Source organism: Globicephala melas, chromosome 2 (genome assembly GCF_963455315.2).
Source record: "Globicephala melas chromosome 2, mGloMel1.2, whole genome shotgun sequence".
Taxonomy (NCBI): Eukaryota; Metazoa; Chordata; class Mammalia; order Artiodactyla; family Delphinidae; genus Globicephala; species Globicephala melas.
Genome location: NC_083315.2, coordinates 77,285,478 through 77,312,902, shown reverse-complemented (window position 1 = coordinate 77,312,902; position 27,425 = coordinate 77,285,478). Strand labels below are relative to the sequence as shown.

General features: G+C 36.2%; 1 protein-coding gene across 1 annotated transcript in view; it reads right to left on the bottom strand.

Moving 5' to 3' along the window:
* Positions 1 to 27,425, bottom strand: part of RFX7 (regulatory factor X7) — a 149,415-nt gene that overhangs the window by 61,270 nt on the left and 60,720 nt on the right. Inside the window, exons 3-4 of the mRNA XM_030878763.2 lie at positions 5,866 to 5,948; positions 4,374 to 4,496 (exon numbers count right to left, since the gene is read on the bottom strand). Of these exons, the coding sequence (XP_030734623.1) occupies positions 4,374 to 4,496; positions 5,866 to 5,948 (206 nt within the window). The remainder of the gene's footprint in view (positions 1 to 4,373; positions 4,497 to 5,865; positions 5,949 to 27,425) is intronic.

Here is a 27,425-nt window from a genome sequence, read left to right as displayed (position 1 = left end):
TTGTATCCTGCAACTTTACCAAATTCATTGATTAGCTCTAGTAGTTTTCTTGTGGCATCTTTAGGATTATCTATGTATAGTATCGTGTCATCTGCAAACAGTGACAGTTTTACTTCTTCTTTTCTAATTTGTATTCCTTTATTTCTTTTTCTTCTCTGATTGCTGTGGCTAGGACTTCCAAAACTATGTTGAATAATAGTGGCAAGAGTGGGCATCCTTGTCTTGTTCCTGAACTTAGAGGAAATACTTTCAGCTTGTCACCATTGAGAATGATGTTTGCTGTGGGTTTGTCATATATGGTCTTTATTATGTTGAGGTAGGTTCTCTCTATGCCCAATTTCTGGAGAGTTTTTATCATAAATGCGTATTCAATTTTGTCAAAAGCCTTTTCTGCATCTGTTGAGATGATCATATGGTTTTTACTCTCAGTTTGTTAATATGCTGTATCACATTGATTGATTTGCGTATACTGAAGAATCCTTGCATCCCTGGGAAAAATCCCACTTGATCATAGTGTATGATCCTTTTAATGTGTTGTTGGATTCTGTTTGCTAGTATTTTGTTGAGGATTTTTGCACCTATATTCATCAGTGATACTGGTCTGTAATTTTCTTTTTTTGACTATCTTTGTCTGGTTTTGGTATCAGGGTGATGGTGGCCTCACAGAATGAGTCTGGGAGTGTTTCTTCCTCTGTAATTTTTTGGAAGCGTTTGAAAAGGATGGGTGTTAGCTCTTCTCTAAATGTTTGACAGAATTCACCTGTGAAGCCACCTTGGCCTAGACTTTTGTGTTTGTTGGAAGGTTTTTAATCACAGTTTCAATTTCATTACTTCTGATTGGTCTCTTCAGATTGTCTATTTATTCCTGGTTCACTCTTGGAAGGTTCTATCTTCCTAATAATTTGTCCATTTCTTCCAGGTTGTCCATTTTATTGGCATAGAGTTACTGTAATAGTCTCTTAGGATGCTTTGTACTAGTGCGGTGTCTGTTGTAACTTCTCCTTTTTCATTTCTAATTTTATTGATTTGAGTCCTCTCCCTCTTATTCTTGATGAGTCTGGCTAATGGTTTATCAATTTTGTTTATCTTCTCAAAGAACAAGCTTTTAGTTTTATTGATCTTTGCTATTGTTTTCTTTGTTTCTATTTAATTTATTTCTGCTCTGATCTTTATGATTTCGTTCCTTCTACTAAGTTTGGGTTTTGTTTGTTCTTCTTTCTGTAGTTCCTTTAGGTGTAAGATTAGATTGTTTGAGATTTTTCTTGTTTCTTGAGGTAGGCTTGTTTTGCTATAAACTTCCCTCTTAGAACTGCTTTTGCTGCATCACATAAGTTTTGGATCGTTGTGTTTTCATTGTCATTTGTCTCTAGGTATTTTTTGATTTCCTCTTTGATTTCTTCAGTGATATTTTGGTTATTTAGTAACGCATTGTTTAGCCTCCATGTGTTTGTGATTTTTATGTTTTTTTTCCCTGTAACTGATTACTAATCACATAGTGTTGTGGTCAGAAAAGATGCTTGATATGATTTCAATTTTCTTAAATTTACTGAGGCTTGATTTGTGACCCAAGATGTAATCTATCCTGGAGAATGTTCCATGTGCAGTTCAGAAGAAACTGTAATCTGCTGTTTTTGGATGGAATGTCCTATAAATATCAATTAAATCTATCTGGTGTGTTGTATCATTTAAAGCTTGTGTTTCTTTATTAATTTTCTGTTTGGATGATCTGTCCATTGGTGTAAATGAGGTGTTAAAGTCCCCCACCACTATTGTGTTACTGTCGATTTCCTCTTTTATAGCTGTTTTAGCAGTTGCCTTATGTATTGAGGTGCTCCTATGTTGGGTTCATATATATTTATAATTGTTATACCTTCTCCTTGGATTGATCCCTTCATCATTATGTAGTGTCCTTCCCTGTCTCTTGTAACATTCTTTGATTTAAAGTCTGTTTTATCTGAGATGAGTATTGCTCCTCCAGCTTTCTTTTGATTTCCATTTGCATGGAATATCTTTTTCCATCCCCTCACTTTCAGTCTGTATGTGTCCCTAGGTCTGAAGTGCTTCTGCTGGGTGCCCTCTGGTGGATGAGGCTATCTAAGAGGTTTGTGCAAGTTTCCTGATGGGAGAGACTGGTCCCTAGTCACTCTTAATATTAAATTAGTGCCTACTATGTGGAAACACTATGTAGAATACAACAGTGAATAGCGTACATTCTTAGTGAAATGTGTTTTGAACTAAAATACTCAGATTCAGTTACAGTACTATTGTATAGTAATATACTGATTTTTATAAAGAGACAATCATTAGTATAATACTTTCAAATTCCATGAACAGAACTGGTATTTCTTTCCTATTTACGTCATTATCAAGAATTTCCCTTATCTACTACTTCCTTTTAAAACTCTAGCCTAAGTTACTTCCTTTTATTTCAGTTGCTCTCTACTGAATTGCGAATAAACCACTCAAAATTGGAGCTACCACTCCTTGTCCCAAAACAATGTTATGTTTTGGTTCTCTTTTGTTTAGGAAAAACCTTTAACTTTTCTTAGTGAAAAAAATTGTAAGAATTTATGAGAACCTTAGAAAATGATTTCACAGCAAAATATTATAGAAAAATATAACTGTGCTTTGCCCAAGGCAGGAAACTTTTAGGAACGTAAGGACTGCTTTAATGGTTCAGAGTCATACTTCCACAAATGTAGGGTGCTGTCTCTAATGGTGATGCAAAGGGTTGTGCAGGGGAAGGATATCACTTCAAAAATATATAAATATCCTCGGTTTCCTTATTAATTCATTATGGAAATGTCATGCATTAATTTGTCCGACTTGCCTTTTGGGAAACATGAGACATTTTGGATAATTTGTTTTCCTCATTTCCTACCTCAGACAACTTTCAGAATTTTAGAGCTAAAGGAAACCTCATACCTCTTCAATCACCTCATTTTATAGATTATGCAACTGAAAAAATAGTGGTTAAAACACCTGTCCAGGTCACACAAGTTTAACGACAGAACCTATTCTCTTGATCCTCGATACAGGGTTTCTTAAACATATCACGTTTGCTTGATATTAATAAACTTTTAATGAATTTAAATTTACTTCTTTGTAGTTTCACAAGGTTATCTCTATCTTAATTAGAATTAACTTGTAGTTAAGAATTCATGCTCACTATATATATATTTATATATATATATATTTTGTTTGTTTTTGTTTTTTCATATTCTTGATGAGGGCAGAAGCTGTGTTTTATTTGTTGTATCCTCAGAACTTCTTACAGGGTTTGACATGGCACATAGCAGGTATTCAGTAGACTGTTGTAGACTGAGAAAATGAACTTTACAGACTTGGATCACATGTACTCTTAGCTTTAATTTTTCTAAAGAGGAAAAATCTAAAGCTGTTCAGTTTAACCTTGTTCCCTTGATTATTTCAGACATATTTCTCTAGACTTTCTCCAGTTCTACTGCATTTCTTAAGGTGAGGGAATCAGAATTTTGAATGAGCACAGAAAGTTTTCTTTCTAGATACCAATAATCTTCTCAGTAAGTGTAGTTCTTTTGCATCATCTTACACTGGCTAACAGCAGCACTTATTTGACACTTTTCTTCCACATTGTGTAAGTACAACACATACGTGGTCCTTGCTTTGATATTTCAATACCCAGAAAATTTTGGTTTCACTTACTCTGCTAGAACAAATTCCCGCTTCCAAATCAATTATAAAATGTTAAACAAGACTAGATTCAGCATCTATAACATTTATCCAGAAAGGCCCATTAGCCTCTATACTTGTGTTTTCCGTGTTTAAATAAGTTATCTGTACAATCAAAACTGTTTGAGTGTCTTCTATGTGCAAGCCACTGAACTCCTTCGTCTGAGTAAGTTATTCACAACATTCCAGATACTTAGCTTTTTCTCGGGGTGGCACAGAAAATGATTAGGAAAGTTTTGAATTCATGAAAAAGACATTTAAGAAATCTAAATAAAAAACATGTTTTAGTTTTTCCTTATGCATTGATTTATTTATTGCCATCCACTGTCCCTCTACGAACCCCAGACACACCCTTCTTGTCATCCTTAAGAACTTCACAGGAATCCTTTTATTCACCAAACCTACTCCATTGTCCCTCTGCCCTCAGACATCCCTCCTGTGATCCAGAAGAACTCTAAAGAAATCCTTTTATTCAGTAATCCTGTTCTTTATTACACACGCTACCAGAGGAGCTTAGAAATGAATGGAATCCAGAGATTTCTAAGTTAAACTCTCATATACCAGTATGATATTTGCCAATGATAAAACAAATCATTGTAGCCAAGTATAGTATATCATCTCTTTAATATACTGCATGCCTGACATATACACATAATACTTACTTGTACTCATCATAGACTTCCTGTTTGGGCAGTGAAGTCTCAGGATGCTCCTCTAGGGTATTCCGAATCCAGGAAAAGGCATGCATTTGCTGTGCCCGACTAGATGACATGGCATTCTGATCACTAATCATAAAACAAAAACATGTTTTAGCTGAACTAGACAGCAATTCATTGATAGTTTTTGAACCAGGCCTAAATGTTCCACTAAAGGACTGTGTGTAAACTCACTATAAATGACCAAACCAAACTCAGGACATAAAGTATATGCCTAGTTATCCAAATACAAATTGTCCACCTGTGGTTGTGAGCCATTTTCTATAGCTAGTGTCTGACTAAAGTTATCGCCCTGTTCCATCCCCACCACCGTCTCTAAACTGGCAGAGATGATGGAGCATTGAAAACATAAGGCATTTGTTTGGCCAAAATTACCTCTAAGGGGATATTTGTTTATTTACTTGCCTGTTCATTTGCCTAAACTTACCAAATCATCAAACTATAAAATTAAAGTTATGGAAAAAATTGTTTATTTTCTATTTGCTTAGCATTCTCAAGTAACTACCCTGAATCTTACTAAAGCCTCTATGATCCAGAATGGAATTCACACTGGAGAGATCCTGAAAGGACAAGTCTCCCTCTATGGTCCTTTCTGTAACCAGTCCTCCTCTCCAGGACAACACCTCCACTAAACATCATAAATTTTTATTATCTGGCAGTGTCTCTTATAACATGAGGGAAGCTCCTCACTCATAAATAATAATTTATGCATTTTCAAAGAAATTACTGAGCAATTTCTAGGACAGAAAATTATTAAAATAGTTACAAAATGTGGTCCAAGGGGAAAAAAGTAAAAGCAACAGATTTTTCATTCCAATTCTTTTCATACCTATACTTTTAAAGTAATGTTAAGCATAACTTGTATGAATGAAATGAACTCTGAGAAATACTTAAAAGGGTAGAGAAACTCCTTTAAGAACAGAATGCATGAACCAACAACTTTTCTCTATATTTTCTAAATGAGGCTATTAAATATTTGTACTAATGAAAATAGAGTAATATCCCGCAAGCACTTAAAACATCACACATTTATCATAAATTCATGTGCCATACAGGCAATTCATTTTTTTTTTCTTTTTTATGCTCTGTGATCTGCTTACCTGACAGTACCTAAAAAAACTCTTGCACTTTATTGCTCACAATACTTATCTGTTTATTCTTTGGCTTTCTGTTCAATTTTCAAAATCTGCCACACTGTATAAATACACTAATCTGTTTATAAAACATAACCCAACTGCATTTCACAGCACTCATCCAGGTACACAAATGAATTAGCAAAAACTATGGGTAAACACTTAACCAAATATGATCAAAGACTAAAAAGATCTACTGTTTTGACAGTCTGTTTCCTGATGGTTTTAGGAATAGTGCAAAACAATAACAACCACAACACACACATAAACACTGTAACTGAGGCAAAGACAAGAAGTGGTATTACCTTTTCTCTCCATTGCTGAGACCAGAAGGCAGCTGAAGGTAGAGGTAGAGTTTCTCTAGGTCTGTAAACTTCTCAACTTCTTGCTGGTTAAAAAGGATTAAAAAGAAAGATCATTTAAAAAATTCTTGTTTCTCCCTCAACAAAATTTACTAACACCTCCCTAAAAATACTGACTATCTAAATTTAAACCAGGTGGAATGAATCACTTGCCAAAGAAAACAGAATCTAGGCTTTTTTCTTATCAGTAAAATAATACAGTCAAGTTTTGTGATAAATTTATTGCATATAAAAAGTTGGTAAGAGAAAATGGTACTTTCCTAATAATTCTTACATTCTAGGTATAAATAAAACCATAAATCAATGCTTAGACGAAAACTTCTCATCTTAAATCACATATAAAGAAGGAGGGTTGTGCAATATTACAGGAAAAGTACTAGATTGGGAGTCAAGAGACTATTTATTAGTTGGCCTTAGCCTAACTATTTAACTGGTTATGAGGCTTCCATGCTCTGGCGGATTTTCCTTAGAAATGTGAAATGAATGAGATGATTTCTAGGCTTCTCTTCTATTTCTCAAAAATCTAGAACATGTGACTGATGATGCTACTATCACTGGGGGTGGAACTGAGGTTTAAAAATATAGTTATCCCTCAATATCCGTGGATAATTGGTTCCAGGAACCCCCTTCTCCCCTCCACGGATACCAAAATCCACAGATACACAAGTTCTTTATATAAAATGGTGTTATATAGCTAGTCCTCCTTATGCACAGTTCCTCCATAACTGAGGAATCAAATCTGATCCAGGGTTGGTCTAATCCGCGAATGCAGAACCTGTGGATACGGAGGGCCAACTGTTCCAAAGTACAACTAACAATCTGTTCCATGCTATGCAGATGTAATTACTCTCTGACTTGCAACAGTGGATGCTATTTGAGAACCTACTTGTAAGACTGTCTATCACTACTGTTGTGCAACTTTGTCATTTTGTCTATAAATGTACCCTTTAAGAAAATTTCTGCTATGCAGAGGACTGTATAGTTTTCTTTCCCAGCTGAGTTTGCCACAGGATAGCTTTAAATGTGCCACAAATCCTACCTTAATAAAAAAAACATAATAAAATTTTGGTAGCCATATTCATTACAACTGAATTGCATTGCAATGGAAAATATGGACAGATTACTGGCATTCTTGGTGGCAGAATTTATTCTTACACAATAAAGCATAGCTCAAACATAGATCCAATTTTTTAAAAAAGATTACAATGATATAATTTAGCCTGTTCTTATTCTCACCAGAATTCATTCACGAAACAGTTTAATCTTAGAATTTATCCATAGAATGACTTAGTCTATCAATTACATGCAATTAACTCTCAAATCCATATTTTTTTCATTCCACTGTCTATGGGGTATTTTCCGATTAGCTCTTGCTTTAATATCTGATAGACTGATCAGCAATTATCCTGAATAACTCTTCCCTTGACAACAACAAAAAACCCCTACACGTACACAGGCATTTTCTTTCTCAGTTGTTACTTAGCACCTTCTTTTCTCTAGTTTCCCAGTGTTCAGTTTTGAGTCTGCCTAGTTTTGTTCCTCTTGTTGTATTACACTCTAATCCTTCATTTAGCCTTCTTAACTCTTTCCACCATGTTCTTCTAGTCTATTTCCCAGCCACCACATTAGTTTAAGTCTTTAGCTGTCTTTCTTTTAACAATAAAGGAGAATTCATCTACTCATTTATTTATTCACTAAGCTTACTTTCTGCAATGTTCCACAAATGATTTATAACTATGAACTTATACTGTGTATCACAACCTATACAAAGACTGGAAATAGACAGATGAACAACACAACAATAGGCCCTGCCCTTAAGGAACTTACAATGATTCTTGAATTACTAAAAATGTCTAACTACTTGCTTTCCCTGCCTCCAGCCTTTCCCCACTTTAATCTGTCGAAATGGAAATAAAAACAAAAATAAACAAATGGGACCTAATGAAACTTAAAAGCTTTTACACAGCAAAGGAAACCATAAACAAGACAAAAAGACAACCCTCAGAATGGGAGAAAATATTTGCAAATGAAGCAACTGACAAAGGATTAATCTCCAAAATTTACAAGCAGCTCATGCAGCTCAATATCAAAAAAAGAAACAACCTAATCCAAAAATGGGCAGAAGACCTAAATAGACATTTCTCTGAAGAAGCTATACAGATTGCCAACAAACACATGAAAGAATGCTCAACATCATTAATCATTAGAGAAATGCAAATCAAAACTACAATGAGATATCATCTCACACCCATCAGAATGGTCATCATCAAAAAATCTACAAACAATAAATGCTGGGGAGGGTGTGGAGAAAAGGGAACCCTCTTGCCTCTTGCACTGTTGGTGGGAAGGTAAATTGATACAGCCACTGTGGAGAACAGTATGGAGGTTCCTTAAAAAACTAAAAATAGAACTACCATATGACCCAGCAATCCCACTACTGGGCATATACCCTGAGCAAACCATAATTCAAAAAGAGTCATGTACCACAATGTTCACTGCAGCACTATTTACAATAGCCATGACATGGAAACAACCTAAGTGTCCACTGACAGATGAATGGATAAAGAAGATGTGGCACATATATACAATGGAATGTTACTCAGCCATAAAAAGAAATGAAATTGAGTTATTTGTAGTGAGGTGGATGGACCTAGAGTCTGTCATACAGAGTGAAGTCAGTCAGAAAAAGAAAAACAAATACCATATGCTAACACATATATATGGAATCTAAGAAAAAAAAAGGTCATGAAGAACCTAGGGGCAAGACAAGAATAAAGACACAGACCTACTAGAGAATGGACTTGAGGATACGGGGAGGGGGAAGGGTAAGCTGGGACGAAGTGAGAGAGTGCCATGGACATATATACACTACCAAAAGTAAGAGATAGCTAGTGGGAAGCAGCTGCATAGCACAGGGAGATCAGCTCAGTGCTTTGTGACCACCTAGAGGGGTGGGATAGGGAGAGAGGGAGGGAGGGAGACGCAAGAGGGAAGAGATGTGGGGACATGTGTGTATGTATAACTGATTCACTTTGTTATAAAGCAGAAACTAACACACCATTGTAAAGCAATTATACTCCAATAAAGATGTTAAAAAAAATAAAATAAAATGATGTAATGGAGATAAGCAATAAATAAATAAATATCACCCCTAAAATACCTCTTGTTCAATATTGTTAACATCACCCACGTAATCCCAACAGTGCCTCTCATATTAAATCGAACATAGATTATGTTACCAAAAAATCCATTCGTATTATTATGGGCAAAGTCTGAGAGAACACAACATAAAACATCATTTTTTTTTGGATAAAGAAACTCTCTCTCTCAATGGAATATTATTCAGCCATTATAATGAGTGAAATCTTGCCATTTGTGGCAACATGGATGGACCTGGAGGGCACTATGCTAAGTGAAATAAGTGAGACAAAAAAGGATAAACAGCGTTATGATCTCCCTTGTATGCGGAATCTAAAAACAACAACAAAACAGACAAAAAAACCCTGAGCCCATGGATACAGTGACGACTGGTGGTGGCCTGAGGTGGGGGGGTGGGAGTGGGGAAAATGGGTGAAGGAGGTCAAAAAGGTAAAAATTTCCAGTTACAAAATGAATGTCATAGGGATATAATGTACAGCATGGTGATTACAATTAATAATACTGTACTGCGTATTTGAAAGTAGCTAGGGTGGTAGATCTTGAAAGTTCCTGTGGTAAGAAAACTTATGTATGGTGACGGATGTTAACTAGATTTACTGGGGTGATCATTCTGCAATACAAGCATACCTCGAGGTACTATAGGTTCAGTTTCAGACCACTGCAATAAAACAAATACCGCAATAAGGCGAGTCACACAAATTTTTTGGTTTCTTAGTGCATATAAAAGTCATCTTTACCCTATACTATAGTCTATCAAGTATGCAATAGCATTACATTTAATAAAACAAGGTACATACCTTAATTAAAAATACTTTATTGCTAAAAACATGCTAACCATCATCTGACAATGCAGGCTGGCTTACCACAAACCTTCAATTTATAAAAAATGCAGTATCTGTAAAGTGTAATAAAGCGCAATAAAATGAGGTGTACCTGTATATACAAGTATCAAATCATTATGTTGTACACCTGAAACTAATATAATGTTATGTCAGTTACACCTCACTTAAAAAACATCAAATGAAAAACACATCATTTTTGATGACTAAGAATAAAAAAACTTCATACTGTTGGAGAAACCTTGGATGCTACAGTTTTCAATTTTCATATATGCTAGAGAAAAGAACAGAGAAGAAATTCCAGAAGGAATTCAGAAGATAATCCAAATTAGGATAAAGTGCCAAAGAGATTTAATTTAAAGACGGAATAGTTTTGAAAAAGATCAAATTCACTGCTGCCCCCCCCTTTTTTTGCCTTTCAAACAATGAAAACTTACTACTGTCAATCACTCTTTTATTTGTTATGTAGGACTCAACACACAGAAGAAAAAATTGGGGGAGTTTACTAAAACTGATTATCAAAATTCTATGAAGCAAATGAGAACAAAACGATGCAAGTGTATAGTGATGGCATTCCAGTCCAGCAAAGCTGAGTTCACCACGAGGATTTTTGGGTTTGGATACACTTGTCATTTACGGCTAATCACTGGCTTCCAAAACAATGATCAGTGGTGTAGAAGACCTTAACCTTGCTTGATTATCAAGGCAAGAATATCATTTGGCAAGTATGTTAAACCTCAGATTATTTGATATACTTTGTAAAGATTTAAACATCAAGAATAAAAGGTTTGGACTTCCAAGGTGGCACAGTGGTTAACAATCCACCTGCCAATGCAGGGGACATGGGTTCGATTCCTGGTCCGGGAAGATCCCACATGCCATGGAGCAACTGAGCCCGTGCGCCACAACTACTGAGCCTGTGCTCTAGAGCCCGCGTGCCACAGCTACTGAAGTTCGCGGGCCTAGAGCCCGTGCTCCGCAACAAGAGAGGTCACCGCAATGAGAAGACTGTGCACCGCAATGAAGAGTAGCCCCCGCTCGCCACTACAGAAGGCCCGAGAGCAGCAACGAAGACCCAATGCCGCCAAAAAATAATTAGCTTTCTGTTCCAAGTGGAGATTCATTGGTTGTCAAAAAGAAATATGTTTGATGCATTTATGAAATGAAGGACAAAGCTGCTTTATTTTTAGAGTATTAGGAAAAAGACCAACTGCATAAATTTAAAAAAAATTATAATTTAAAAACTCATCCATAAAAAGAAATGCAGTATTGATACATGCTGCAACATGGATGAACCCTGAAAACATTACGCTAAATGAAAGAAGCCAGTCACAAAAAGCCACATATCAAATGCTTTCACTTTTATGAAATACGCCGAACAGTCAAATCCATGGAGAGAGAAAGATTAGTGGCTGCCAAGGACTGGGAAGAGGGGAGTAGGAGGACTGACTGCTTAATGGGTTTCCTTTTGGGGTGATGAAATCATGTTTTAGAGCTGGGTAGAGGCAGTGTTTACATAACGTTATGAATATACTATAATAAATATCACTAATGATAAACTTTATGTTAAGTGTATTTTACAATTAAAAAATCACAATTTTTAATAGCACTTGGCATATTTGGCAGATATATCTGAATATCTGACCTGAAACGTCAAATGACAAACAACAACATCTCTACTCATTAGTCTTAAAAGTCTTCATTTTCTCGAGTTGAAGAAGTTAAGTTCTCAAAGCAAAGTTACTGAAAATGTCTTCAAGTTTAGGGGGAATCTCAAATATTATCTAGTCTGTTGAATGAACTAAGGTGATGATTTCCCACTACTGGAGTTGAAAATCTTGCCCAAAAGCTTATGGGGACTTCTCTCTCACACAGTTCAATCTTTGCAAGAAGATATCCAAGGGATCTTGGAACTAAAGTTTGATTTAGATGTCAAAGACATTCCAGGAAACCTATTTGGAGAATTTTTGGTAAAAATCTCCCTGTTTACTTCCCCGTAAGTAAGCAGACCTTGTGTGTCGATCATCCCATTTACATAAGCATACATTTATGTAGCTGGTTTTTCAGAAACTTTGGGTATGAAAACAAAGCAATGTTACAGACTTAACGTTGCAAATGACCTAGATAGTGCTTTGCTCTTTCACATCCTAGACAGAAAAGCATATAGCAAACAACCAGATTCAACATTCACTTTGATATCATGTGATCCAGAGAAAATTAAAGGTGTAAAGCAAAATATACACGATCAAGTTACTTTTGGAGGATCAAGGTGGAGTTTTGTGTTCGAGTTCTACCACTCCTATGCCCTTCCCCTCTGAAACTTTGGCTGATAAAGAATATTCACATGGGGCTTCCCTGGTGGCGCAGTGGTTGAGAGTCCGCCTGCCGATGCAGGGGACGCGGGTTCGTGCCCCGGTCTGGGAGGATCCCACACGCCGCAGAGCAGCTGGGCCCGTGAGCCATGGCCGCTGAGCCTGCGCGTCTGGAGCCTGTGCTCCGCAAGAGGCCACAGCAGTGAGAGGCCCGCGTACTGCAAAAAAAAAAAAAAAAAGAAAGAAAAAAAAAGAATGTTCACATGAGGAACGAGGGCATGGAGCTATCTAATTCTTTCTATGAGGTGTAAGTAAAGTGGTGAAGAGAATAAGGAACAGAGACAGTTCATCAAATATTCCATCTGCTCACCTACATTTCTCAGCCTCTTCTGCAGTTAGTTTAGGGCCATGAACTTAGCACAAGTGATGCATTTCATTTCTCAGCTGACATAGTTAAGAATCAATGTGTCACCTCTATATCCTTTTTCCCCCTTTGTGGCACCTTGGCAGTCCTGTGTTTCAGTGGTGAGGCTACAACATGGCAATGTCTGTCAATGTGGGTTCCTGAGGGACTACATGGAACAGGGTCCTCCAATGATTTGTGCTATACATGTAGTGTGAATGAAAATAAGTTCTTCTAGTTAGGCCACTGATATTTCAAGTTTCTTTTGTTTCAGCAGCATAGCCTTGCCCATCCTGCTTAATATAGCAAGTCAGACCTTTCCCCCTAGCACTTCTGAGAGAACTGAAGATCCCTTTTAGATATGCAGATAAAAACGTTGAGAGAGGAACTGGGCTCCTCTCTAATCACAAAAGCTTTCATTCACTCATTTTTAGAATAGTATTTAACATATTTTGAAATTTCAAATTATATTAACCAAGAATATAAGATATTTATGTTTATCAAAATGAGACATGGGCTAAAAAAAAGTTAAGAAGTACCAGTTTAGAATATACAGCCTTCATGCTCTCTCCCACTTTATTTAAAAAAAAAAAAAAAAACCTAGTTAAAAAATTCAACTCTAATAGATTTTGTACACAAGGTCCTATAATATGCCTGTTTGTCCCTTTACTTTGGGCCACAGCAATTACTCAGGGATTTATACTCAATTAATTTGCATTTATTGATTGCTAAAAAAAAGTTTTTCGGTATCTAGTTACACCTTCCCCCCTCAGCTAGATCGAAGATTCTGGTTTATCCAAACTCAATTACCTTTTGAAGCAGAATCCTGAAATGTAAGACAGAGCCAGATGGTACTCCTTTTAATATTTAATACTCCATTTAATTTTTAAATTTAAAATGATAAAGTATTTCAACCAAAGTATACAAAGTAGTACACATGTATCACTATCCATATTTAAAAGATGCTAACTTTTTACCATATTTGCTTCAGAATTCTTTCACTTTTTAGATTATACAGTAGTGTTTGTTATATGGACTGAAACCAGTTTATCCATTTCTTTATGACAGACAGTCGTTATAAAGTCTCATTATTTCAAAGAGAGCTGCAATAAAAATTTTTATTTGTGACTGTTGTGTCCTTGAGTGGGAGTTTTTTCTACAGTACGAACCTCCCTAAAAGTAGAAGTACTTGGTCATATAAGATGCCCATCTTCAACTTTGTTGGTATTCCCAAATTGCTCGCCAAAACTGTTATGCCTATTTATATTTCCAACAGCAATGCTACAGTTTCTCCACATCCTTGTTAAAACTTAAGATTTCCATTTTAGCTAATCTTATAAGTATGAAAAAGTATCTGTTTTATTTTACATTTTCTGATTGACGATGAGACTATCATATTATTTACCATTTGAGTTTACTCTAATACAATGGCTATCCAATTTTATCATGCATCAGAATCACCTGGAGAGCTTGTTAAAGATGACAGTTTCTGATTCAGTAGTCTGGAGCAGGGACCTTGAGAACCTGGATTTCTAAAAAGTTCCCAGTGATGCTGATACTGCTAGTCAGAGGATCACATCTGAAGAACCACTGCTCAAGGAACTACACATTTAAAGATGGGAATATTTACTATGTAGTCCACATAGTAATCTTCTATCGCTTAGAAGTGTTGCTAGTATCTTCTCTAGTTGTAGCTTGTATTTGCATTTTGTTTTTGGAGTCTTGAGATGCAGAGAAGTTTTTAATTTCCAGGCAGTCAAATATATCAATCTTTTCATTTATAATCTGTGCTTTGTTGTGTCTTATTTTGAAATCCTTCTCTATCCCAATGTCATTAAGATATCCCATGTTTTCTTTTTAAAGTTTTGTTTTTCACATTTAGGTCTTTAGGTATTGTACTTAATTCCTCTAAAATTTATTTTTCTCTAAGTTATGAAGTAGAAACCTAATTAAAAATTTTCCTCAAGGTTAGCTAATTTTCCAAGTATAATTTATTGAATGATTCACCAATTCTAATTTTCATACCACATCTATTATGGGATTCTTGTTTATTAAAGGTTAAAAATAATGCTGTTTTTACTTTCAGTATTTAAAAACAACTTTCACTGAGTTGGAATTTAACTTAGAAAAAATCTGGCAACTTATCCTTGAGAGGATCATATAGCAAAATGTATGATTCACTGATCCTTCTTGAACTTGTGAAACAGACTTTTCATATAAGAGTATCTCCCAGTAACTGATTAGTGTAGTAATAAAGCAGTTTTGATGGAACTTTTAGAAATCTGAGGTTAATAGGCAAGTCTCGTATTGATAAATTAATAGCTAATAAGGATAAAGGAGCTACATCATGTATTATAGATGAATAAAGCAGCTGCTACTTGAGCTTGATTGGTGGACCTTTCAAATCTAATGTATCTAAAACAGTAGGATATAGTGCTAAGGTACAGGATACAGAATCAGAAGAGTTCCAGATTTGCCACTCATTAGCTCTGTGATATTAGGCAAGATGAGCATTAATTTTCAAGTCTGTAAAACAGTGATAAAATGCCCATAATATTTTTGTGAGGATTAAAATAAATTTATAAAAGGTATCTATAATAGGTATTATTATTACATAAATATTATTTTGAGATATATACTTGCTTAAAGTCAGATTTTGGCAAAAGAGTTTGTAATTCAAATTCTATCAACAAGTATAGTATCTTTTATTTGAAAAAGCAAGGTATCTTAAGAAATTTAGGAAATATTCTGCCTGGTGACCTCCACTAGCTTAAGAGGTATACCACAAGAGCAAGGTTCCTAGATTTTATGTGAGCATCAGACTTGACCACAAATTACTGAAGACAATGTTCCACCAGCACTGACTTTCGTCAGGGTCTAAGTGCAGAAAAATGTAGACACTATTCCTTCCTGAGCCATCAAGATGTAACTGAAGTTAGAAAATATTTCTGATTAACTGTGATACTAGAGAGAAAGGAATCAATCTAAGCAGAATAGGTCAGAAATAAAAGCTTTCCCTAGGTGGGACTTGGAAAAAAATGTATAACTTTCCATTTGTCTTCCGTTATTAAAAAAAATACCTGAAACAATATTCTATATTTCAGAAAACTGAGTTAATTTTTAGTGCTTCAGCTTGTCTGCTCAGGACAGTCACCTCCAAACTGTCAAAACATACCAGATGAATTGCAGAGAACCAGGTAGAATTTTCAATGTCTTATTACTAGAACTTGAAAACCTTCAAGCAGATGGGAAGGAAAAACGTTCCCACTATTTACTGGCATAGAATACAGTTATAAGGTAGTCTGAGTGGAGAGATCTGCTCCGGTTTTTAGGGAACAACCTGAATCAGGTTTACCCCACAATTTCTCAAACATTACTAAAAAAGGTTTTCCCTGTTTGAAATAAATTTCTTTGCAGTGATGTGTTTCTTGTTATGAGACTTTGCTCTCAGGTGTTATTTAGGTTTGTTTGTTTTTTTTTTACAAGGTCACAAAACTGGGGAAGGGTTGATGGTTATAAAGATGGTAACAAGTAAGGACTTAACTGAGGAGCTTTCATGCAAATCCTTAACGGATCATTATCTTTATTTCCAAAAGAAGCAGAAACTCTCCTGTTGAGATGTATAAACACCTTTCAAGGAACTAGTCAGGTTGACAATGACGGAGTCTTGATGGAAGATGACCAACCAGGGTGTCACATTCATGATTACTTCTTTAAATTTTACTTTTCAAACTAGTATCAGAAAAAGGTTTTAAAAGAATTTTTAATTTAAATTTGTATTTAGAACAGTTAGCTTAAAATCCAGAAACTTAAATTCTCCAGTTTGACAGTTTCTTCAGTTAAGTTACCAGGTAAGGAGCGAAAATATATACAATGACAGGATAATCAGACTTGAATTTGTTTTTTAATTTTGTAAACTTCAGAAACAAAACAAAACGTGAAAAAAATTCTAATTATTTCTTCCCCGACAAGAGACACTGATTCCGGAGCACAGTTACTAAAAGGCCTCTTTCTTCACCAGCATCACTGACAGAAGGACTTGAATGGGAAAGTAGAACCTTATTCTATAGCCTTTTAAAAAATTTATGGAAACAATGAACATACCTGATATTACATTCTCTCAGGCCCCAGCAGTTGTGAAAGCTGTCCTTCCACAGGATTGAATAACGAAGATAGAGAAAAAGGTCAAGGTATAAGGATTCTATTTTTCAATTCGTTTTGCTTAGAATTCTTAATTTTCAGTTTCCTAACCTGCTATGAGAACCATGTGGTCATTTTTTATAAATGTGCCCTAAAATATACTCTTTGATTTTTTTTTTTAGGGCTTAACAAAAAAGGAAGCTAAATCCCTCAAACCGAAATAATGAATAACATGGTAGCAAGTACCACAGCTACGTAAATGCCCAGATGACTAAAAACCAAATGCAATGCTGAGACAAGGGCATATTGCTAGGGTTCAAATAGGCAGAGGGTACATAAACCTATAGATTTGAGTCCCTTTGAAACAGGATTCAAATGAGAGCCATCTCTAGGGAGAATACTTCTGCCCATAGTTAAATGCTACAAAAAGTGAGCATCACGGAATGATCATGTAATCTTTCTCTGGGTCATTTAGGTGAGGCAAAGGTTATTATCAATGTTTCTGTATGCTGTTTGAGAAGATCCTAGGGTTCTACTACTGGTTGGGGATAAGGCTGAGGGCACTAGCAAGAAGGATAGGTTTAGGTCTTTCTAGTCACTGTGTTTAAAGTTTTTTTGTCTGTTTGTTTTTGTTTTTATGGCATGGAAAGAAAGGATAGTCCCTGGGAGCCCAGCTACTATTACGTTTCCGGAAAACTGGATTTGTTCTAATTGATTCTTCAAGATCACAAAGCTGCAGCCTCAACTAAGGTGTAGGCCACAGAGGAAAAGTTAGTTCTTTAATTCCTGTCTCTGCTCCTAGTAACCTTTCCTTCTTTCCCCCTTAGTTTATTTTTCTGTAAGTCTGCTTAAAATGAAAAAATAGAAAAACTAGAATACTATAAGAATTCATTTGTTTTCTATCAAAACGCATTATTGTGTATTGTATCATTCTTGGAATATAAAGGTACTAATGAAAATTGGACTTATTTCAGGTAAATGGGTGAGAGATTGCCATCTTGGTCTATCCTATTCCTCTTAGTGGCAATAAAATGAATTTGAAAGCTAGCTGACAATGGTAAAGGCATTCTTTACAATTACGAAAGAGAAAAGTAACCAGAACTCATGATTTGGGCCTTAGCGGCAATTTAGTCCACTTGAATTCCTAACAGGAGAAAACCCAAAAAACTGAAAACATTATAACTATATTATCCTCCCATACTGAGGGATAAAATAACTCATGTACTTGATGTAAATAAAAAGGAATAAAGGGTTCAAATTCCTCTGAATGGATGGCATGGCCTTATACAGATGATTTCTTTTTGTGATACTCAAAAAACAAAGCAAATGCAGCTATTTAAATCCAGCCCCTCTGTCAGCAAGCACCATGCCCCAACCCCTGCCAGGACAGGTAAAATCTACACAAAAGTAGCTCTCTTGAAAGTTACTCATTTCCTCTCCACCAAGTGGTTGAAAGGAAAAAGTCAGATTCTAAGCTAGGTCTTTACTAAAAGTAACCCCAGTGCTACATCACATGATAAACCCTATCTTCTATTCTAACAACGAGCCTTTTTCAAGTCTGATGTATTTTAATTAGATAGTCCAAACAAAATTTTTAGTTTCAATCAATACTGGGTCAGGAAATTGACCTTGGTCATCATTTAGTATTCATTATAGCAAGGATTTGAGGTGAGAAAGCATGCTTTCCTCCATAAAGGAGGAAAGGGAGGAAAGGAGTCTTTTCAAATTGTATACACCTCATACATGCCCCCTCAGTAACATATATCTCTGGAGGGCAGGAGAGGAGGTGTGCCTTTTGTGAAAAATTCTCCCTTGAGCAAGTTACTCGAATGTATTTCTGGGAGTGTGTCATCTGTCTTAGAAAGTCCCACTCTAATAACATTAGTCTGGTTCTCAGGAAGCAGATATCCTACACCCTGCTTCACATATCTTTTACTTCTCATCCAACCACTTCAGCAGTAGGCACATTAAAAGAATTGGTTTCTAACTTAAAACATTAACTATGGGATAGATTTGAAAAGTTTAAAAAATTAAATGAGATTATATTCATTCATTCATTCATTGAGTATTGAGTGCCAACTATGCTTTAGACATGCATGACCTTACATTTTAGTACCAGGGAGACAGAGAATAAAATTTAAAAGTAGAACATCCGTTACATGATAATGATAAATGCTATAAAGAATAAGTATTGGTAACGGGTACAATTTAAACTAGAGAGGTCAGGGAAGGTTTCATTGGGAAGTATGAAGATAAAACGTTTTACACAGTAGCTAACCAATAGGAAAGCTTCTCAAAGATCTTTACCATTATCCTTTGTTCTACCCTACTTTTGCTTTCTACTGACTGACTGCTGTAATGGCCAGGCAGGGCAAGAACTGACAGTAAAGAGGTCACATTACTAAGAGACAAAAATGGAGGCTGCCTTCTCATTATCTGTCCTCATACATACTATTATGGCTCCTCCAATCCTGTGATGAATGGCTCTCAGGAAAATCTTGCCCCCAAAGGATCTAACACAGAGGTCACAAGCTCAAATGCCAGGTAGGTAATGCAAATGATTAAACTAGACTACAGGTAAGAAAAATATATATGTTTAGGAGTTAAATGCATGGCAGGAAAATGCAAGAAAACTGGAAAATACACATCATATAGAAATAAAGACTCATCAGTGTCCTAAGTTTTCAGAGAGGTCAGACACCTGATTTTTTTCTGTGAACTCTCCCAATTTTAAAATTTCAAATTTGAAATATGGCAACCAATTTGAAATTTAGAAAATGTTACCGTGGGCCAAAGGAAACACCTCTGTGGAATGGATCTAGTCTGTGGGTCTCCAGTTTAGCTCCTCAGGTCTACAGGGTTAAGGGTTGATTCCTTCCAGGGCCATAAGCACCAAGATGCTTGAGTTGCTGGACCAGGCCTGCTTGCTATCACCATCCAGTCCATAGCAACCATATGTTTTAAAATCCAGGATCTCTGGAATGTACAGTACTTCGATTCAGAGTAAGCTATATGAATAAGATGCTATAAGCCAAGATGAAATGAAACTGGAAAGGTTATACCCAGGGTAATATTCTCTACTGCAATGTTCCAGATATGACCCTGGTGAGAATGTAAGTAATGTTGAACCTCTACTTAGATATCCATGATAAATGAACAGACTTTCCACAGACAGATTGCTTGCCCTGCTCCCCCCACTGCCTGTTTTCTAACCAACTTATTACTGTGCTAAACAGGGTTTTTCAGATGGGGTAGTTAGTACCTCCATTGTGATTCTCTTTCCAGGTTTTAGCATTTATAATGGACAACTCACGTGTGCCCAGAAAGTTGGTTCTTAGGATCCATCTAATAATAGACTTTGGTGTCCATTACAGAAGGAAAGTTTTTATAGAACATAGCTTAGACTGTTAATTATTGTTCATTTCCCCCAGGGAGGACAAACTAGTCCAGCGTGGGTGGGAGGCGACAGCAGAGTACTGAAGGACTACTTAATCAGCATTCAAAACCTAACACACACTGACTGACTATTGATTGATTCCCTACAATCTTACCCTTTCAAGTTTTCTACTGTATTCCCTTGCAAGAGGACCCTATTGAGAGTTCTCCCCTGTAGGGAACCTGCCTCACTACAGAATAATCTGAATGATGGCATCTGTCACCAAATTTCAAGTTTCTCTAGCCCTCCAGAAGGAATAGGCATTCTGGCAACCTCACATCACTTTCAACTTCTCTCTCTTACTGGTAATCCTAGAAAGTCCTCCTTGGTTCAACTCGCATGAATATAACTCGCCCTCTCCCAGTATAGCAGACTTCGGTCAAGAAGTCTTTAGACTCATCTGTGCAAGGAAATCATTAGACATGTTCAATTTCTGCCCAGTTGAGTTTACTTGGCCTTCTCGATGCAGAGCATAGAATGCTCTGTAAAGCACATGCTTTATTAGGCCATGTTAACTCGCCAACACTGCATTTATTAAACTTAGAAGTAACTAGCAATACATAAGAGTCCTCTCTTAGAATACTGGTCAGTAGAGAGCCCTAGAAGTAAGGCAGTATACTCTTCCTAAGACATTTAAAATATGGACTTAAATGGATCTAAAATACAGTTGACCCTTGAGCAATATGGGGGTTAGGGGTGTCTACCATCCTTGTGGTTGAAAATTCGAGTATAACTTCACTGTTGGCCCTCCATACCACAGTTGCATTTGGGGACTCAACCAACCACAGATCCTGCAGTACCATATTTAGCAAAAGAAATCTGCATATAAGGGACCCAAGCAGTTCAAAACTGTGTTGTTCAAGGGTCAACTGTACTTAGCCTCCCTTATTCCTCCTTTTAAGCCTTTTATCTCTCCAGCTGATGGGGAAAAAAGTAAACAAAGATTGTCTACTCTTATCTCTATAATCTTACTAGGATTGCTGTCGAAATGCCCAGTCCATGAGACAGAAATAGTTTTCTTCTTGCTTTCAACTGATTTCCTGATAAGCGAAATGTTATTTGTTTTAATATTTACATTAGCTTTTCCTAATGGGAACCAAAATATATGGTCATTTTTCCCCTTCTCTTGTTAGTTCTAGTAACTCCAACACAACTAATCAATATAGGGGACCTCAACATTAGAACTGGTGAAAGATTGCTTCCTGGTAGCATACACACCTAATATACAGTAATATAAACAGGAAGTTCTCAATATCCTGATAGTTCTGGATAGCACATGGAAAATAATTTCTCTCTCTAGTGCAGAAACTTACCCTATCAGTTTTATCAATCACTTCCCAAATAGTGTGTCTTCTCATGAACATCAGTTTCATGAGAAGTTTTATGAGGGGAAAAAAGTCTTGTATATATTGAATATTTGTTAGGATTCACAATACACAGCAGCATATTAATAACAGCTCTTGACACATCCTTTAATCCAGAGTTCATGAAACATATTTGACTTTTGGAACCTTTTTTGCATATTAACATCCTATGGAATTATTCTTCCAAGGACCATATTTTGGGAAATTAACTATTATTTCCCATCCTTCTGTGGTTGAGCCTCACCAAACCAGGCCTTTTCTCCATCAAACATTCAGAATTATTTCTCTCACATTTTAGGCCTCGCTATAACTTTCAGGTAGTCCAACTTTCATTCAACTAAAATAAGGGGCCTAGGTAATATGGAATGAGCAGCTTTCAAACTCTGCTGAGGTCTAGCTAATCCTAGGGGGTTGGAAGTATCAATGGTAAGATTTTTGCCTTGACTATTAAGCTGGTTATGAAAAATATAATTGGATCAGCTTTACAAATATATAATGACATTATAGATCTAAAATTGTTACAACTCATGAGAAATTTAGTTTAAGTCATGTTGATTACTATTAAAATTAAGTAAAAATCAATTGTTTTATTGCAAAAGCATTAAAATATTAACAAAAAACTCTGTTCACAATTATGCTTCTGCAAATATTTTCCATTTGTCTTTACTGATAAGCAGGCAAAATACTAGGCTTTAAAAATAGCACAGATACAATTTTCTATTTGTCACTTCTAGCATATTTCACAGCACCATAGTCTTCACAATTGTAATCAATTTAAATAGTTGAAATCATTTTAGCAATTTTGTTTTAATGAGCATATTATGTTTTTAAAATGGCATTCAAGCAACCTGCTTGCAAAAAAAGAGACTGAATTTAGAATTACTGACTACTAAAATTCAGTAAGATAATGAGGACAGCTTTACATTTTTTCTTTTCAGATTTATTTTCAAAGTGGATAATTACTTTCAGGAACATTTCTTAATTACAGGAAGATGAAGAAGTAGAATTCTTAAAAATTCATATATAATAACCTAATATTTCAGACACTTTAAAAATGTTATGTATATCACAGTTTTTTAAAAGCCTGGGCTCTGGAGTCAGACTATCTGGATTAAAAGCCCAATTTTATCAATTAGCAAGTTTTATGACCTTGAGTAAGTTACTTAACCTGTCTGAGCCTGTTTCTTCATTTGTAAAATGAGGATAACAGATTAACCTCAATGGCAAATTATGAGGGCTGAATGATAAAATATGTAAAGCACTTGTCTGGCACATGATAATAAATACTCAATAAATGTTAATAATAATAACAACAACACGTATAAAGAAACTCTGGGGATATTATGTGCATATTATACATTCTTTTTGATAATTATTGTTTGTGGATAATCATTCAGCAAATATTTACTGAGTGTCTTCCACGTACTAGACACTGCTAAGCACTGAGGATACCAAGACCGTAAGACACAGTCCTTACTACCAAAAGCTTATTCTTGGGGAAGAAAACCAATTAATCTGGGGATTAGCATACTATATGGTAAGAGCTTTAACAGGGGTATAAAGCTTTTTATAAGGTGCATGACAGCAGGGGACCTTAACATGAGAAGGTATGGCAGACAGGCTGGACTCAGACGTATATTACTAACCACCTTCTTTTTGGTCTTCTTCTGGTAGGAATAGAGGCTAGAAAACAAAAAACTACATATCCTAGTTTCCGTTGCAGTTCGAGGCCCCCAAGTGACATTACCCTGGAGGTGGAAGTTCCTGAAGTGGGTTTTTGAAACAGAAGTCCTGTACTGAAAACAAAGACAGAGCTTCCCTAGAAGAAAGCCCTTTGACCCTTCCTCCCTTCTTCCTGCCTTAGCATTTGGACAGAAAGCATGGAAGTGCAGCAGCCATCAATGACATGACAGGATAAAAGATGACACAGCAAAAAACAAAGGGCCTAGGATTCCAGTGGCATTACTGAGTTAACTGCACCACTCTTGGATGCCTAACTTTGGACTTACTAGATGACACAAACTCTTATTTCTTTAAGCCACCAATAGTTGGGGTTTTCTCTTATCTACAACTGAATGCATTCCTAATAGATAAAAAGCATTCCGAAAAGGGTTTTTGGGCCAAGTCCAAAAGGACTAGGAGTTATCCAAGTGACGAAATCTGAGAAGGGTACAGGTGGCAGAGGAAACAGCACCTACAAAGGCCTGAAGGGGGAGGGAGCATAGAGTGTTGATACTGGCAGCTGTTCTACAATATGTACCTTCTGGCTTCCAGGCAGCTTTAGCCAGGTGATTCCCAACTTCTCTGTCTTCCACTGTCTATGTTTGAGGGATTCAATATTCTCCCCTCATTGGTTCCATACAGTAAGCATTCATTCTTAAATGTTAAGTTTTGTGATGATGAACATAAAATGTTATCCCTGACTAACATTTAGACTTCTAGAAACATAAATTTGTGGCAATAAAGTCAATTAGATCCACATTAACAATTTACACATACAACACCTTCAACTGAAGCTGTCATGTGTGCTTACGATGTACCAGGCACTGTATTTATACTGCAAGCATACTTCCTTTTATTGAGCTTCCTTTTATCACACTTTGCAAATATTGTGTTTTTTACAATTTGAAGGTTTGTGGCATCCCTGCGTTGAGCAAATCTATCATCACCATTTTCCCAATCTTATTTGCTTACTTTGCGTCTCTGAGTCACATTTTGGTCATTCTCACAGTATTTCAAAGTTTTCCATCATTATTATATCTGTTATGGTAATCTGTGATCAGTGATCTTTGATATTACTACTAAGACTTGCTGAAGGCTCAGATGAGGGTTAGCATTGTTTAGCAATAAAGTATCTTTCAATTAAGGTATGTACAATTTTTTTTTAGACATAATGCTATCACACACTTAAAAGACTACAGTATAGTATAAAAATAACTTCTTTTTAAAACTTTTTATTTTATATTGGAGTATAGCTGATTAACAATGCTGTGATAGTTTCAGGTGCACAGCAAAATGACTCAGACATACATATACATAAAAATAACTTTTATATGCATTGGGAAACCAAAAAATTTGTGTGACTCGTTTTACTGCAATATTCACTTTACTGCAGTGGACTGGAACTAAACCCTCAGCATCTCCGAGGTATGCCTGTAACAAGTACAGTTGTTATTTCCTTTAATATTCACAGTAACTCAGTGGCTTAGGTACTATTATTATCACCTTTAAAAATATAACTAAAAAAAAAAAAACTAAAATAGGTTAAAATTGTCCAAAATCAGACAATAATGGCAATAATGGTAGGGGCAAAGATTGAAATTCAGGACTGTGTCATTCTATAGCCTCAGCTCTGAGCCATTCTGTTATGCTGCCAGTTTCTCTTAGTTTCTGAACTATTTATCCCACTTTACTTGCTTAAATCCTTCCTGAATCTATGCAATAAAGTTTCAGTTCCCCATCTGTACTCTGGGGATGAGTGGGAGTGGTTTCAGCTGGTTCTCTCTTAACAGGTTAGTGTAGGAGGAAGGGAAATACCTAAGCTGAGAAGAACAGGGGAAAAGTGGAGAATGCCAGGAAAAAAAAAAAGGTTCTTTCCCTCTAAAGGAATGAGACCAGTTTCTGTTCTTACGGGCAAACTGTGAAGTAATTCCAACAAATAAATTCAAATGTTTTATCAAGTATATGGTCTCTAAAAAGGTCTCAACTGAAGATGGTAACACTTCTTTACATTTTAAATTGCAATATGTTTAATAATTGAGTCGTTAGATTATACTCATTCATACATTTAACAAGTATTTATTGATCATCCTCATGTGCCTTTGGGCATATTCCAATATGTTCCTACACTCAAGAAGCCAAGAACAAATAAAAATGCTGATTATGACTATCATAGAGGTGACTACGTAAAACAAAGGTAAGCACAGGACATTAGGGGACAGAAAATGTATCAGACTCAGACCTGATAAAACACAGATGGTTTTCCGAGGGGTGATATCTAAGATGAATCTTAAAATATAACTAGATAGAGGGAAAAAAAAAAAGAGAGGATAGTCTAGACCACAGTTTCTCAACTTTAACACTACTGACAATTTTGGGCTGATAAAGTGATGTCCTGTGTTTTACAGGATGTTTAAACAGCATACTTGTCCTCTACCCACTCAACTGGTAGGTAGCAAAACAAAAATGTCTCCAGATATTGTCAAATGTTTCCTGGGGGGCAAAACTGCCTCCAGTTGAGAACCACTGTCTAGATATGCACTATCCAGAAAGGTTGCCACTGGTCACTTGCGGCTATTTAACTTAAAATTAAATTAATAAAATTAACAGTTCAGTTTCTCAGTCACACTAGCCACATTCCAAGTGCTTAATACATAGCTACATGTGTCTACTGGCTACCATACTGAATAGTGCATATACAGAACATTTCTACCACCACAGAATGTTCTAATGGCTACTGCTGTTCTAGACTGAGAGAGTATATATTCTCTTTTCTTACTCCACAAATGTTCATTACAGCTTGCTGACAGCCTGTGGAGGGAGTAGAGAAAGATGACATTAAATAAGAAAAGTAAAGCCTGAGTATGAAGAAGGGTCTTCAATGCCTTAAAGATAGAACAATGGGGAACCAGCAAAAGGTCTTAAGCAAGGGTGCAAAATACACAGATTCACATTTCATAAAGATGATTGTAATGATATGTGAAGAATGGAATAAAAGTGGAGAGACGAGAAGCAGAAAACTAGCTGCAGTATTTCCAACAAGTAAAATGATCTGGATTAATGTAGTAGCTGTAGGGACAGACAAAAATGGAACAATTATGAAGACAGAAGTGATAGGACTTGGTGACTGACTAGATGTGAGGCAGGTGAGAAAGAGGATGAAAACAAGAAGGACCGCCAGGCTTTTAGGTTGGATGAGTGAGGATATTCACTAAGGCAATATGGTAGAAAGAATAATGGCCCTCCAAGATGTTCATGTCCTAATCCTTGAATCCCTGGAACCTGTTAATCTGTTTCCTTACATGGTAAAAGGGACTTTCCAGATGCGATTAAATTAAGGACCCTGAGGTGGGGAGAGCATCCTGGATTATCTAGTAGGCCAAATGTAATCACAACTGTCCTAGTAAGAGGGAAGTTGAGGGAGATTTGACTACAAAAAAGAGATGTGTCAGCGTGATACAGTGTAAGAAAGACTTGAGCAGCCATTGCTGGCTTTGAAGATGCAGCCACTAAAAGCTGTAAAAAAAGGCAAGGAAACAGATTCTCCCCTAGAGCCTCCAAAAGGAACACAGCTCTCTTGACACCTTCATTTTATCTAGGTGAGACCTGTGTCAGACTGCTGACCTGCAGAACTAAAAGATAATAAATGTGTGTTGTTTTAAGCCACTAAATTTATGATAATTTGTTACAGCAGCAATAAGAAACAAACAGAAATATGTTCAGAATTTGGGGTGTGATACAGTGAGATTGGTTCTGGAAAAGCTGAGTCTGAAGTGCCTATGTGACATCTTAGTAAAACTGGTCAATTGATAACGGTTTGGCTGTATGGGTCTAGAGCTTAAACTGGGGATGTATAATTATGCATCATCAGTATACTGAGATTAACTGAAACCAACAAAATAGATGAGATCACCATGGGCAAATATAGACAGAATACAGAGGACTTAGGTTGAGGAACAGAGGCCCTTGAAGAAACTGGGAAGGAACAGCCTAAGGTGTAACAGGAAAACCAGGATAGTGTGGCATCTAATGAATTAAAAGAATGAGAATGAACAAGGGAGGGTTAAAGGATGGTCAACAGAGTCAACCGAAAAAGGGTTGTCAAGTTAGGAACTGAGACTGTCCATTATA